Below are 15,227 nucleotides of genomic sequence, written 5' to 3'. Positions count from 1 at the left end.
TTCCAAAGTGGTGAGGAGCACAAGAAATTAATACATGTACATGTAGGGGGGAATTCTGAAACAATATAATCATTACTCAATATTTTGCATCAAGCAAGAGTCAACAATTACTGTAAGTAGTCTGGTGGAAAGTGAGAGTAAGAGGTACAGGAGGGGAGAAGTTCAGACTTGCCTGTTTCCCCTCTTCCCCCCCACCCCCACCTGTTTAGGGTGTACTCCTTAAAGCTTCTTAAGAATCACCGTGAATCATTTTATCATACAGTATTGAATTAACCATGTGTTAATTGATGGATGTGTTCTTTGCAGGTCAGCCTCTGACTTGTAATCTAACAGATGCCATGTCTGAGTCTGTAGATGTAAATGGAGAGTGAGATAAAACAATTGAAGGCTTAGAAAATGTGCTTCATACATGTAAGTTGTAACTTCAGAATGATTTATAATTATTATTGTGTGTTGTTTAAATTTCAGAAAAGTTATTTAACTGCAATGTTGCAGTCTTGCTTCCTCAGGTAATGAATTTTCAAAGAAACTGAAATCTTGTAATTCAACTTGCTCTAGAGATTGATTTTGTAATAATACTCAGAACCCTGCAACAAAATAATTTCTGTTACACTGTAGGTGTTGTTGTGGCTAACTTAAAAGGCCATCAGAAGCAAGTCAGTTGTGGCTCATTAAAATTAACAGCCGCACTCTGCACCTTAAAAAGTGTTAAATTAAATAATTAATATATATATATATATATATATATATATATATATATATATATATATATATATATATATATATATATATGTTTACTCCATATTGCTGTGGCAGCTGATCCTGTCTAGAATTCTGCCTTCATGTAGGTGTGTTGATGAAATTAATGAAAGACTAATTTTCACTAGCACATGGCTAGTATATTGATACAGATCATGCGGAAAGGCACACCATCCACACTTAAATCCATAACAAAAACAGTCTGAGCTTTTCCAAAAATTAATGCTCTTAGAATAAGAGGAATTTGAAAACACCAGCTTTTCTTTTTTGTTTGGACAGAAAACATTTTTAAATTCCTCTTGTGTAGTGTCAAGATGGCCTATATTAAAGCAATTTACCGTAGAAGTATAATGTGGATAACTAAGGGCTTTTTGTAAATACTTTTGGGTTCTTCTCTGGGTATTCCAGTTTTTCTGTCCAATCAAGAAAAACCAACATCTTCAAATTCCAATTCGACCAGAATGGAAGAGTCACTGAAGAAATAACAGCTATTAAGCTGATGTGGCTGCTCTAGGAATATTGTAATGAGTTGTTAATGGCACTTGTTCTCCTAAATAAACTACAGTACAATGCAATGCACTTCTAGTAAAAAACATATATGTACATGCCAGTTCATAATAATTTTTCTGTGACTGTATTATAAAACATGAATGCACCGTGTGGATATCAACAATTTGCTGAATGGCAATCTGAGATTAAAAACTTCTTTTTGGCACTAACTATTGTTACAACTAAGTGTAAAATGCATTTTGGAATACTTTTATTTGTTTTGTTTCTCTTAGATCATGATCGGTTGGAGTGTGTTGTACAATGGATAAAATAACTGACCTTGCCCTTAAGTCCAAACTGTATGGGGTGCTGTTCATTTTGTTCTTTTTCTGGTCTCCTGGCCCACGATAATTGGCTCTCTACAGGGCTTGCACTCCACAGATAGGCTGAATTTCAACTGTGATCCCAAGCCCAGTGACGTCACCCGTCAACTATGTTATAATGACTACATTTCCACCATGAGCCCATTGTTAATACCACTTAATTTTGCTCGTATCATCTGTGGTATTTTGGGTCTCTTTTGGGTAGTCTTTATTCTTTACAGTGTCTTAGCACTACGACGAATCAAAAAGGAAGGGAACAGCGGTAAAAAGAAATGCCTGTCAAAGAGATTTATGTGGAGGTTTCTTTTTCACGTTTGCTTTCAACTTGCTGTTCTTGGTGTGATGATGGGACTCTTCTGTGGCTTCCAGACCCTTCATCTTCCAATGGTGTACATGTGCTCACAAGGAAACACCACTCAAATTCCCATCAGCCAAGTGAATATGACCTGCAATGATTTACATCACAGGGAGAAATCCAAACTGAACATTGGCGTTGTTACGATTATGGCAATATCCATTGTTCTCTGCATAGTGTCAATTATTCACTTGTTCTTCACAAGGAAAGACTTTCTAAAACAATTGCTTGGAGACCAAGAAAGTGACAATCCTGAAGTAATTCCTTTAGGTGAGTTAAGAAGTGATAAAAATCTACTTCTATAAAAGCTACTTTAAAGTAATGACGTTCACCTTAAAGTGATGAGCTGCACCTTTAAAGTGACGTGCTGCACCTTTAAAGTGACGACTTTCTTCTAGTTTTACAAACAAATATTTGATATAACTGTAATGCCCCATGGGGATTTTCCATGTAATGTGTGGGGATTGTCATCCAGAAATTTGAAATAAACCCTTGAAGGAGACCAATGTGGGTTTGTCTCAAACTTTAGTTGATCCTTGAAAGCTACCATTCTAGAACAGACACACAAATAACAGTGATTAATAATGTCTTTAAAAATGATAAATACATTGTCCAGGGATTGGGAAGGCAAAACAGGCAAACGAGCCTATGGCCCATGGCATTGGAAAGTTGTGGGCCATTTATAAAAGGTTTGGGTCATTAGGGTAAATAAATGGACCATAAAAAAATTTCAACCAACGATATGTAATTCTTGATTGCTGTTGTTTTATACTTTTTACTGGATGTCAAGCTAGGTTCAAGTGTACAGTCACAGAGTCTAGCTAGCCAAGACAAATTATATAACCTTTCATTGAGGTTAAACTATGCATTCTGAATTGGAACCAATTAAACTTGAATGTAGACAATTGCGTGATGCGGGCGGTCACCCTGAATACATAATTTGTTTCCAACAAACCGCAGATGGCTATCTTAGAACATTTGGGTGAAAGAAGAAAAACATAATGGACCACTTTTAACTTTAATATTTTGAAAGTCATCGCTTTGGAAATTTCGCTAATTGAAAACGCCAATTAAAAGCAATTTACTTGGAGTTCGTCTTATCGTCTTATTGTAAGACGATAAGATAGATATATTCACTTTTTACTGGACGTCAAGCTAGGTTCAAGTGTACAGTCACAGAATCTAGCTAGCCAAGACAAATTATATAACCTTTCATTGAGGTTAAACTATGCATTCTGAATTGGAACCAATTAAACTTAACACACCGAGTGTGACATCATTACATCACTGAGACATGCTCAGTTTAAGATTTAGAGTGACAAGTAAAGTTGCATTTACAATTTAAATCTTGAGATACGTGTATGAACTATACTACAGCTGAAAAGTTTTGCGGCTAGGGCACATTGCAGGCCGGGTAGGTACTTTCGTAATGCGTCATTTTGTAGCGTTGTCCTTGTGCTATATGCACATGGCGCAGGGCCTTCCCAATCCCTGATTGTCATTGAAATTAATATGTTTTTATCATTTATCTAAACCACCAACACAATATGATATTAAGGTTTTTTCTATTTCTTTGTACTTTGATGGGTTAAAACATTGAAATTCTGTCCTGAACACCCTAAATTAGGGTGTTCAGGACAGAATTCCAATGTAAAGTAATACCAAAATACGTAATTTGTAATGTGTATGCCTAAATGAGGCCATGTGCATCTTGCGGGTGACTTAACATGGAAGTTTGAATCCTTCCCTGGATATAATAGGGTCTGGAATAACAGAAAATGTCTGTAACAATCATGAAGGTGAAGAACAGTTTATTTCACAGCAAAACAAAGAGGACATGCCAAAGAATAGATGACAACTAGTTACTGTTAAAGAAAACTCATCTAAAGCCTTGGGTAAAAATATTAAGAAAACTTTCTCTAATGTAGTGCTTGCTAACCACTTAGGATTTACAATTAGACCACTATATTGGCAAGAATGTTTGATTTAGGAAACATTGTAACAATGCTGCAGTGCACTAAAATGGGAAAAAAAAGGTAATTTATGTCACATCCCATTAATGGGTATTAATATTAATGAGAAAGATATATTGAAGCTTTTCAGTTTGATAGTGTTAGAAGATTGTACAGTTTACATAAACAATAGTCTCAATTTGGCGCAAAAATATGCTCAAATTTGGAGGAGAGAACAGTTTTCTGAGAGTGTAGCTCTGGGAAAACTGTGAGCTTTGAGTAACAAATAATGTCCAGAGACAAATATCCGAGCATATTTTCGCGCCAAATGGAGGCTATTGTGTTTATTATCCTTCAACTGTTTTTCGCAACTCGTGCGGTTTTAGCTGGGGAATATTAAGTCACATGATGCTTTTAAACCAATTGGGCCCAAGCAAAAATATTTGGTGGATTATAATAGATGATATTTCACGGCAGCATAAAACATTATTTTACGAATTAGCCCAGCGAGTGAGTAAAATATTTTTTTTTAATGGGAGAAGTTAAAATTCATATCTTCAAGCCACCATGCAAGATGAATTTTCTTTTTATTACAATTAGAGACAAACTAGGGTGGCCTCATGTTAGAGTGCTCATCTCCGGATCAAGCGGTCCAGGTTCAAGCCCTGGCTGGGGACATTGCATTGGGTTCTTGGGCAAGACACTTTACTCTCACAGTGCCTCTCTCTACCCAGGTGTATAAATGGGTACCAGCAAACGTAATGCTGGGGGTAACCCTGCGACAGACTAGCATCCCTCCCAGGGGAGAGTAGAGATACATGTACTCCTAGTCGCTTCATGCTACAGAAACCAGGATAAGTGCCGACTTGGTGGGCCACTTGGCCCGTATACAGACTTTACCTTAGTATCTACCATAGACAAACTGACTTTTTTCACAAACTATCGTGATAAAACTCAGGAAATGATGTCATCAATATCCTCGCTAGTGAGGATATGGAAAATACGCTACTCAGGTCCTTGATATTGTTTCATATAGACTTTATGACTGGCGTATTTTCCTGTTAAACACTCAATGTCTATTATAATAAAAATATCCAAATGACAGTCTGGAATAATGATTTCACAACCAAAAAAGAATCATAAGGGGTCTTGAGCTCAAAAAAATTACAAAAATTAATGCTTGTTACCAAGAAAATTGATTTGTGAGAGGGTCATTGTAAAGTGATACATGTGCTCAGCAATTCAACGGGAAAACAAAAATTGAGAGTGGTGGCCATCATCAGTAGCAACAGGCTTGTAAAACCAATGATCCTCAAAGCTTTGCATACTTTTCTTTTCCCAATGTTAAGATTGATATATTTCCTGGCCAACTGGTTGAAACGAAGGTTAACTTCCACTGATAAGCACTGTTATAGACGATTGCACTGTAGAAAAATGGAAGTGTGGGAAAACTGAAAGGTTGTTATATAAAACCATGTGACACACAAGAGTTTACATATTTGTAGGACTGAGAGCATCAGAGTTTCTGTGGACATCCTACATTCCCACATTTTCAACTTCTTCATCACATGTCTGGTGTAAAAAATGTAGTATTGTATATGTTAAGTTTTTTTTAATCTAAAAGCAAATTTGTGGTTGTAAATAACAGTTATTTCTTTATGGGCACCAATTATTTAATGGACGCACTCCTAGATTGCCCTTGGTGATCAGGTTAAGTTTTTAAGATGGTCAATTTGACGAGGTTTTCTCTTACATGTCTGTAGACACAGTAGCAGGCGAAGACAGTTCACAGAGTGACCATCCAGATGTTGAACGAAGCGGGATTGCAGGTACTATTTTAGGGACAATATTTCTGGATTGAGCATGTTAATTGTGAAGCATGCTGGGAGTTTGTCACAGGCTCAGTAAAATGCTGTGGTGTTTTTGGTCAAGAAAGTTAATTACGGTGTTCTGATTAAGGAACTTACTTGATGGGCAGCTACCTCAAACATATCAAATACAACTCATAAAGATCTGAGCTGTTTGAGGTTATAGCTGTTTGTTGATTGTGAACGTGCAAAAAAAAAAAAAATACCTTTTTTTTATCCACACTGCAAAACAACTTGAATTAGGTAATAAAACAGATGATATAAAAATGAAAACGTGAGGTGAAACTCTAGAGTCAGTGTAGCCTTCTACACAGATGTTTGTCTCGTCACGTATTGCTCTCCATTAGAGGAAAGGTTGTGTGACAAGCCCAAAGAGCGTCTGTGTCGCCGAGGCTAGAGTCCGTGTGATATCAGTATTTTTTTGGTGTTAAATGTTTATTATTCAACACAACATTACATTCTGTGATGTCAGTATTTTCGTTGATGTGGTGATACATGTGATGAATGAACTACCTGAACTTCTAAATCCCTTTAATTGCAAGTCCATTAATTGTTTCTATTTTGCAAAATGTCCCCCTTTGACTTTAAGGAATGCCAAAGACAGCTACATGTTATTAGATTTATAATTGTACAAGTGAGGTTAAAATAATCACATGGGACTCGAACTCGGCCGTTCGTTAGATTGACAAGATCTCCACATAGTTATCATGGGTGAAAAATGTCAGGAAATCTACTGGAGTGCAAGAGAGCATTTAAGAAAACTACACCGGCATATTCAGGGGCGATAAACATTGCAACTAGACAAGAATCTTAATTTGTAATGCTAGTTATAATGTACAGTGTAAAAGTGTCAGCTCATTCTACTATACGGTTAGATAGTAATACTCAGGGGAATTGAGATTATGTACATATATGGGTACAAGTCAAGGAAAGTAACTTCACTAATAATTTGAGAAACCAATATTAGGGTTAAGTTGTCAAGTTATTTTAGGTGAAATTTGGTGCAACAATTTACGAGTCAGTTAGTACGTCAAACTAGATCTAAAAAGCTTCTCTTTTGCCTGTAGCCCAAACTACTGAGCAAGACGTGAAGGACATAAATAGAGAACAGGAGCTGGATCAATATGAAGATCACGATACTTGGTTGAAGATGGTCAAACAGGACTATCGTTCTTTCGGTCGCCTGCAGAATGAGGAACAGACAGACCAAAAACGAAAGGTTCATAGCATATAATTTGTAAATAAGACAGTCAAATTGTGGGTGAGGCAAGAGTAAACTAATGTTACACTGTTCTTAATAAGTGAGTTTTTTCATTCTTTTCAGCGGCTGAATCTGTTTGTAGCACGGTTCCAGGACCAGTTTCCTGCACGGTATGCGTGTAATGGCTGTCGTGTAAAACTGTCAGACATCCGATACCGCTGCCTTAACTGTATTGATGTTGACTTCTGTTCTGACTGTTACACGAGTGAGTATAGTCATTTATGGTATGTTGCTGGGAGCTGAAGAAAACTACAAAGGGCTATATCACCCTTATGTACAGGAGAAGTCCTTTTCAGCTATTCAACAGGAAATAAATCGGTTTTTATGGTCACAACATTTGATTAATTAATGCCTTAAACTAAGTTTTCCTTTAATCAGTAAGTAATGATGTTCCTAAGAAACACAAGGTAATTTTTTTTTTCTCATGGACGCAAGCTTCTGACAAAAGAGTGCCAACTTTTATCATTCGATACCTCTAGTCTTTGTACAAGCCTTGACCCCCTTCCTGGGCTACATGCCTGTTTTGAAGACTTGTATACTATTTCTGAGTGATCAAGCGACACTTGTTTCCAAACTGAGTTTGTATTGGCTAACAGGGATGTATCAGGTGTTGTCTTCAAGTAATTTGGCGCATACATTTTTGTTTTATAATTATTTAGGTTTGAATTTATTTTTTTCAAACAGAAAGGGTAAAAGCAGAAGGTCACACAGAAAATCACGAAGTTATTGAAATGAGGTTAGTACTAGAATAAACAGCTGTTTAGTTGTCTACACACTGGTAATTTTTAACTTCTTAAAAAAATGATAATAATTAATTTGAACAATTCATTGTGACAGAATGTGCAAGGGAAGCCATAAGTTTTACTTGAACACCTTAAAATCTTTGTATGTCACACCATGTGCCATAATCTTTGTGTTCAGTTATAGTTGCTTTCTATTTATGTTGTTTTTACCTAAAAGAAATCAAACTAGGCTGCTTCATTCACCTCGTCAACCTTCAATTAAAAAAGTGCACCGCTTCAAATATTTAACCACCACGCGTACAATATAGCAGGCTTAATAGGACACCCAAATCATCTTAGCAGTAAGCAGACGTAAGTAGCAGACGTAATTTGTAAATTAGTGTATTTGTGGTCAAATTATTGTCTTAAACTACACACTACCAGCTGAAGTGGACACCAAAAATCCAAAATTTAGACCCCTAAGCGAGATGATGAGCATTCCTGTCTCTTTCAAAAGGCAGTTCCTCTCCACCCCAAGCTCACGGTAATGTCACGCAATACGCAGCTAAGAACTCGTATTTCTGATGTTTAAAGGAGCTCGGTTACGCGGTGAGACTATTTAAGGTTATTTACTTTGCAATCATATCTGTCAAAATTCAATTATTTGTCAATGCCACCCAAAAAGAAACATATCGCACAGTGGGATATGATTTACAACATAAGGTGACGGACCATTATGTTTTCAAAGGGGGTGGGGGGGGGGGGTGGGAGTTTTCTGGGGCCTGAAAATTTTGTTTGCACCTTTAGGTTTTGCATGACTTTTTGGTGGGCAATAGGTTGTGCAAGACTAAAGAATCGAAACAATGATAGTAAGAGCACTTGCTCGATTTTTTTCTTCATGATGGGTATCGAACGGCCCCTTTCAATTTGAAAGTGCTTGCAAAATTTTGGCCTTTGCTTGAACTGCTCACAAAAATTAGATGAGTGCTCGCTTGCTCGAGCTCGCATGATTGGATTGTAGTTAAAATTCTCTGCCGTGTAGCGGAAGCATAATTTGCATCACGACAACAAAAATTGACTCTGGAAACAATGTTTCCCGTATGGCAAACTGGGAAACATTGGGGAAACATGCACGCGCCATGAATGTTTCTAGAAAAATGCTTCCTCGTTTTCGTGACGTTTTATTGAAACTGACCGGCCAATTTTGCTTGTAAACGCCGGTTATCTTTAACCCTCTTGGTAGAGACCCTACTTGCTTGTAAGCAGTCCCTTAGAAAGCTTCAGATCTCCTTTAGCGTCCACCCACAGACTCACATGAAGCTAAGTAAGGTAATTTTGCATCAGACGGCGTATCAAACAAGGCATAAGTAAACAATAGCCTCCATTTGGCGCGAAAATATGCTCGGATATTTGTCCGCGGACATTATCTGTTCCGACAAGTTAACACTGTGAGCTTCGAGGAACAGGTAATGTCCAAGGACAAATATCCGAGCATGCTTTTAAAGTCAAATGAAGGCTATTGTGTTTATTATCCTTCAACTATTTTTCACGACACGCGCAGTTCCGAAAATTGGGGAATATTTTCGGATATTCCCCAGTTTCAGCTGGGGAATACTCGGTCACGTGACGCGTTTAGACCAGTGACGCGCAAGCGAAAATATTTGATGGATTATAATTGGCTGTAGTATAAGCTGCTGGGAATGCCTGGGATTGGTTGAACCACGATAAGATCTTTTATTATACATTGAACTCACTATCTCTTTTCTGATTGGCCGGAAGCGTAGAGTGAATTTTGGAAATCAGCGCCTGTGACGTCATCTAGCGGCAGATTATACAATAATCATGTCAAGGACACCCAAGATCACGGGTAATCATGTCATGCATGACCGCGGTGCAAGATTTGTAAGGGTAATCATGTCAAGTTCGCGCGCTTTGTGTAGCTTTAGTGAAGAAGCAAACCATGACTTCCATTTTTATCGTTCAATGTATGAAAAAACAATTATTAGATTCGGTTTTTGTGATATCCAGAATAATTAAGGTCTTGGTAAGGGTTATCAGCCTCAGCCTCAGGATTCGGCAGATAACCCCTACCTCGGCCTTGATTATTGTGGATATCACAAAAACCTCATCCAATAATTGTTTATTAACGTGTTGCCTGGCTTTGCGGCTGATGTCCTGTTTTGGAGGTGTCAGCCAGTTTACTTGGCGCAAAAAACGTCTTAATAAAAGAGAGAGATTCCAGCAGGCGGAAAATTTACGAAGTGCTTGCTGCTCGCCATCTGCTATTTCTAAAGTGTTCGCTGCTCGCATGACAAAATTGATCACTGCTCGCATGCTCGGAAATGCTCGCAAAGACCATTCGATAACCCTGCCATGGCTCCCCTTGCACGATTTTTGTTCACTGTGTTTGCTGTGCAGGAATTTTTTTTTTTTGAAATTCGAGGAAAAATGCACTGCTCTAGTTGTTTGAAATCAAGCTCAACAACTTTCTTCGTGAAGAGGGAAAAGAATATAAGATAATTTTACTTTTCCGGGGGGGGGGGGTTGAGAAGTTAGAACTGAAGTCTCTTCATCTGAGTTTATAGCGAACTCAGAAAATCTCAGAAAAGCGACACAATGTTTTATTCAGTAAGGCAACATGAAGGTCTAGTGAAGTGGTACAAAACGACCAGAGGAAAGCGATTCCAAACGCTGAGGATTGCACTCGCCAATACACAAAATAAGGTTGGCAGGCTAAATGCGGCTAAACTGTGTATAAATAATGTAAGCGTCTATTTGTTATGGCACTACAAAATTTGTTAGTTTCAGTTCATTGCGATCTCTGTTCAGCGGCGTCTTCGATTCAATTCCGTTGGGTTGCCATCGTAGCCCGGGCATCGTACTTTGTCAAAACAAAAGTATCTCACCCTAGATTCTCAGTGAAATTAGATTTACATAATAAGTATTATACTAACTTACCGAAACTTAACTTTACGAATATTGAAATCTGCCCCGAAACCTTCTGTCTAATACGGTTAAATATGACTCGATTTCCAGGGAAATAAGTTGCACGTTGGAGATCGATCATTTAAATTTTGAAGTAGGAAGTCGGAAGTCGAAAGTCGGAAGGTGGACATCGAAACTCAGAAGTCAGAAGTCCCACCTCGGCTTTCGCTCTGGCACTTAAAAATGTGGGAAGTTAGAAATCAAGTTTTCCTTTGAACTGAGCTATGTTGTCTTTTTGTCGTTTATGATTTTACAGTGTTTTGGGCGACCTAGCGGTCGATTAGGGCGTTTTTTTGGACGGGGTGGTTTTTCACCCGAAAAAGCGCTTTTTTGAGGGAAAAATCATCCATCCCAGAAAAAGCCACAAACCGGCACTGGAACGTCTGCAACCCTGTAAAATCACACGAATCATTAAGGACAAAACATAGGTAAGTTTAAAGTAAAAACTCTTATGGGGCGTCTTATATTTTCGGTATTCGCGGCTTGCATTCCGCGCTTGGGCTACCTGTGAGCAGAAAATAGGCTACAATAATGAACCAATAATTATAGAAGAAATCAGGTTATTTTTCTCCTCAGGCGGTGATGCCTTGACCCCGACTCTATAAAGCTTATAAAGCTCTGAAGAGTGCTTTACATGTAAACCATGTCAGAGTTTTACATTATTCAATACAATGACACGGCCACATCAATTAATATTAATGGCCCAAATATGTTTGAAAAAATAGAGTGAATCTTCACACAACCTTTCATTAAAAGCACTTCTCCTAAGAAACTTAATGGTCGTTCATCAAATTATGGACCAATCGTTAGGCTCAGAAGATCTACGGTAACTCTTTCGCGGTTAGAACCATTGAATTAAAGGATTTGTTTTAAAATGTTGACTTGTAATCTGACACTCCTTACTGTGGGTGATAAAGGCAAGGAAGGTTTCAAGGATCACAGTTTAAAAAAAGATCGTCAAGACATCAGATTATAAATGAAAATGTGATATCAGAAAGGTAGGGCCTTTGTTACGCTTTCTTTGTTAACCTAACATCATACAGTTCATCAGATTTTAGAATAAACTTCGTTGCCCTACGCTGAATTCTCGCTTGTTTATCCATATTTCTGTTTGTGAAGGTGGACCAGGCAACTGAACAATACTCCAAATTGGATCTAACCAGGGAGTATTATAGGGTCTTAAAAGTGTTTATATCACCAAGTTCTTTGCAAGTTCTTTTGATTAGGATACAAGCGTTTTGAGAATTGTCGTGGTAATTTAATATCCTAGACGTGTCTGTGTGGGCCACACGAAATTGACCACACTACGTTTTTTCGGGGATTCCGGCGGCAGATAATTTCAGTGAATGAATTTCGTGTGAGTTGAAAATCTTTCAACTCGCCAAAAAAAATAGCCAGTGAAATGTGTAGCGGAACAACAAACTTAGCCTTTTCGCCAGCATGGTCTCATTCTGTGTTTCTTTAAGCGTTTAGCTTCAGCCTGCTATTTATTATATTCTTATTATATTGTATGACTGCCTCTAGATGCCTCCAAGAGCATATATTTTTTTGAAAGAAAAAGGAAGAAAGAGGAGAAAGTAGCTTGTGTAATACACGAAAAGAGCTCATGGGAAAGCGAAAAAATAGCTTCAATAAAATAAGTTTAATTTTTTGTCTTTTTTTTAAGTGTTATACCAAAACCAAAATGGTACATTTGTAGTTGCAGACATAGTGTCAGCCTGCTAGTGCTAATGATAAAACATGGCATTGTTTTGTATCACTCTTGTGACTGCTTTTCATACAGATGATAACCATTGTTTTTCAACGTAAGGCAAAAGGGGAAATAGCTCGGTTCTATAGGCCTTTTAAATGTCCGAATACTATGCCTTTTTGTTTGAAATAAACTTCTTTTGCGTCCCCCACCTGTCTTCCTGCCCGCCTGCCTGCTTGCCTGCCTGCCCGACCTACCGAGCGACTCACTTAAATGCCATGTTCAAGCTTACAAGCTCTAATGATGTGATTCATGTTCCATTGTTTCAGATTCAAGTGCGGTGATTGTAAAGGTTTTATACTTGGTAGGCGATTTTGCTGCTATAAGTGCCCTGACTTCCTTCTTTGCTTTAAATGCCAATCAAGGTAATTTATATTGATCTCTTTGTTTAATTCGTATATATATTTCTATCAAAAAATCTTTACAAGTTCAATTGATAAATAGGCCATAGAAAGACTGTAGACTAGCTATACTCCTTCTCATTAAGGGCCCATTAACCGACTCACTTCGCGCGCGTTGCTAAGGAGGTTAAATTTCACTTCCGGTTACTTACGTCAGCCTGAGCCCCGGTGGGTACTCCCTTATATGGGCTATATAGGTATGTGCGGCCCCAAAGGGTATGGTTTTACAGCCGTTTTGGTCATAAATTGGGTATCGGTTTTGGCCACTTTGGTCAGAAATAGGGTATGGTTTTTGCACTTTGGTCTTGAATTGTTCATGCTTTTTAGAAGAAGCTACTTTTTCATCATTATCGCCCAGACCATCAACCAAAGCCCTTCATAAATTATGTTTAGAGCAACTGTGTCAGCCGCAACAGCCGTAAATAGGGTATCAAATTTTTGGTCAGATCATAAATAGGGTAGGGAAAATCGCAGGCTTTGTTCATAAATAGGGTAAGGGTTTTGGGAAGCGGGCCCCACACCCCCACCCAATTTTTCTGGGATTTCAGTTGGGAATTGTATTCAGTGACTCGTAGGCTCAAACTGCAAATACACGAACTATTTAATGAACAAGCCACGTAATCATGATCCGGAACATACAATAAACGGCGAATCGCAATGGCTAAAAACGGTGAAGAAGCTAGACTCAAAACGCCAAAAACCGCGGCAAGGATGGCCTAAAATCTTAAACACGGGAAGAAAAATACAGCAAAGATAAAAATCAGCAAAATTACAACAGCGAAGTTCAAATGTACGCGCGAACACATTCTGAGCCACGATTGGCTAATTAAACTCACCTGAAGTTACGCGCGCGGACAAAAACTTGTACTAAGGCGAGAGGGGTGAGTTCAGAGTTCGTAAAGTTTAAAACAATTTCCCCCCTCCCCTTCGGGGGCCTGAGCACGGAAAATAAAAGCAACTCAACAACTTGCAATATCGCCTACATTTTAGATGTTTTTTCTTTGTGTTTCACAAAATGCAAAGTAAAAAAGTACAGGCAAAAACAAAATGAGAGAAAGACAAGAGCAAAAAAAAAAAGAGAAAACAAACTCCGTGTGGCTTTCGTGTACTTTGTTTGATCTTACCCAAGTGCGCTGCTAGTGTAAACTGCGCACGCGCTGATGGGGTAACTTCCGATATCTGTGGGGGGCACTTCTGGTTTGTTTGAATGCCGAAGGAAAGGCGGTTTTTCCAGCCTTTTTCGACGAGTTTCGATGAAAGCCAACGTTGGAGGCATACTGTAGAATTCCGAAAGTAAGGGCCCCCGTTACTTTCGGATTTAGCAGGCAAAAGGGGCCGCTACTTTGGGGTAGCCGTTACTTACGGGTAGCTGTTACTTTCGGATGGTTAAGAAACGTTTGTACAGTAACAGTCGTTTCAGACAAAGCGGACAGGTAACACAAGAAATTAAACATTCCATTTATGTATGTTTTCAACTACCCTCAAAAACAAAGCAGACTGTATGAACAAAAAGACTGAGACCCTAAACCGGTTGGAACTGAAAGGCGAAAGTATATCACAATACAACTGATAACCCTGCAGTACCTCATTTGACTCTGTTGCTGGACAAACATAGCTTCTAAATCATAGTTTCAAGAAAATTCAGTCAGATGCGAAATAAAATCAGAGATAACTCTTCAAGTCAATGTTCAGTCCTGCATACAGGCTGCTCCATCCACATGATCCGCGCTTGAGAAGAGAGACTTTGTCTTTCAGTAACTTCTAAAGGGCCGCTACTTTCGGGTGGGCCGCTACTTTCAGGGAAGCCGTTACTTTCGGGGTTCAATAGCAAGGTAAAACAAATGTTACATGTTACTTTCGCAGAGCCGTTATTTTCAGGGGGACCGTTACTTTCGGAATTCTACGCTATCTATGCATTCCTTTGGTGAAATCGTGCTTTTCCCAGGAAATTACGAATTTTGCAATATTTTGAAGTCCTCTCAAAATCTTACCTTTAAGAAATGAAACAAAATCTATGCATAGCGTAATGAGGATTAGAATGAAAATATTGAATCAATGAACAAAGTCCCGATAACGTAATTTGCCTGGGAGCCTTTGCATTTTTTCTGAACTGATTAGTCAAATGACCATGGGCATGGCCTGATGACGTCAGCACTGGTGTTACTGATCATGAAAAAGTTAAAACACATGAAATAACTTTGAACTAACTAAAAATGACGAGGTTATATCAGGGTAAATTTCCTTAGCAACAGCTAGAAAAGATAAGTTAATGGGCCTTTCAGCGCCCGTTAACCGATCTCTT

General features: G+C 38.4%; 1 protein-coding gene and 1 pseudogene across 3 annotated transcripts in view; both read left to right on the top strand.

The window, feature by feature from the left end:
- Positions 1–1,554: 1,554 nt before the first annotated feature.
- The window catches only part of LOC145500329 (uncharacterized), an 89,377-nt pseudogene continuing 75,704 nt past the window's right edge, over positions 1,555–15,227 (top strand). Inside the window, exons 1-2 of the transcript XR_014051047.1 lie at positions 1,555–2,256; positions 5,702–5,767. The product of XR_014051047.1 is annotated as an uncharacterized LOC145500329 (transcript). The remainder of the gene's footprint in view (positions 2,257–5,701; positions 5,768–15,227) is intronic.
- Positions 7,733–15,227, top strand: part of LOC145500345 (baculoviral IAP repeat-containing protein 1e-like) — a 39,190-nt gene continuing 31,695 nt past the window's right edge. Inside the window, exons 1-2 of one of the 2 annotated variants that reach the window (XM_081479856.1) lie at positions 7,733–7,803; positions 12,794–12,889. In XM_081479856.1, the coding sequence (XP_081335982.1) occupies positions 7,799–7,803; positions 12,794–12,889 (101 nt within the window). In that variant the 5' untranslated portion in view covers positions 7,733–7,798. Of the gene's footprint in view, positions 7,804–12,502; positions 12,890–15,227 lie in introns of those variants that run through there. The other variant, XM_081479855.1, reaches the window with a different exon arrangement.

This window comes from Orbicella franksi, chromosome 10 (assembly GCF_964199315.1).
Source record: "Orbicella franksi chromosome 10, jaOrbFran1.1, whole genome shotgun sequence".
Taxonomy (NCBI): domain Eukaryota; kingdom Metazoa; phylum Cnidaria; class Anthozoa; order Scleractinia; family Merulinidae; genus Orbicella; species Orbicella franksi.
This window is presented reverse-complemented; position numbering and strand designations above follow the sequence as displayed.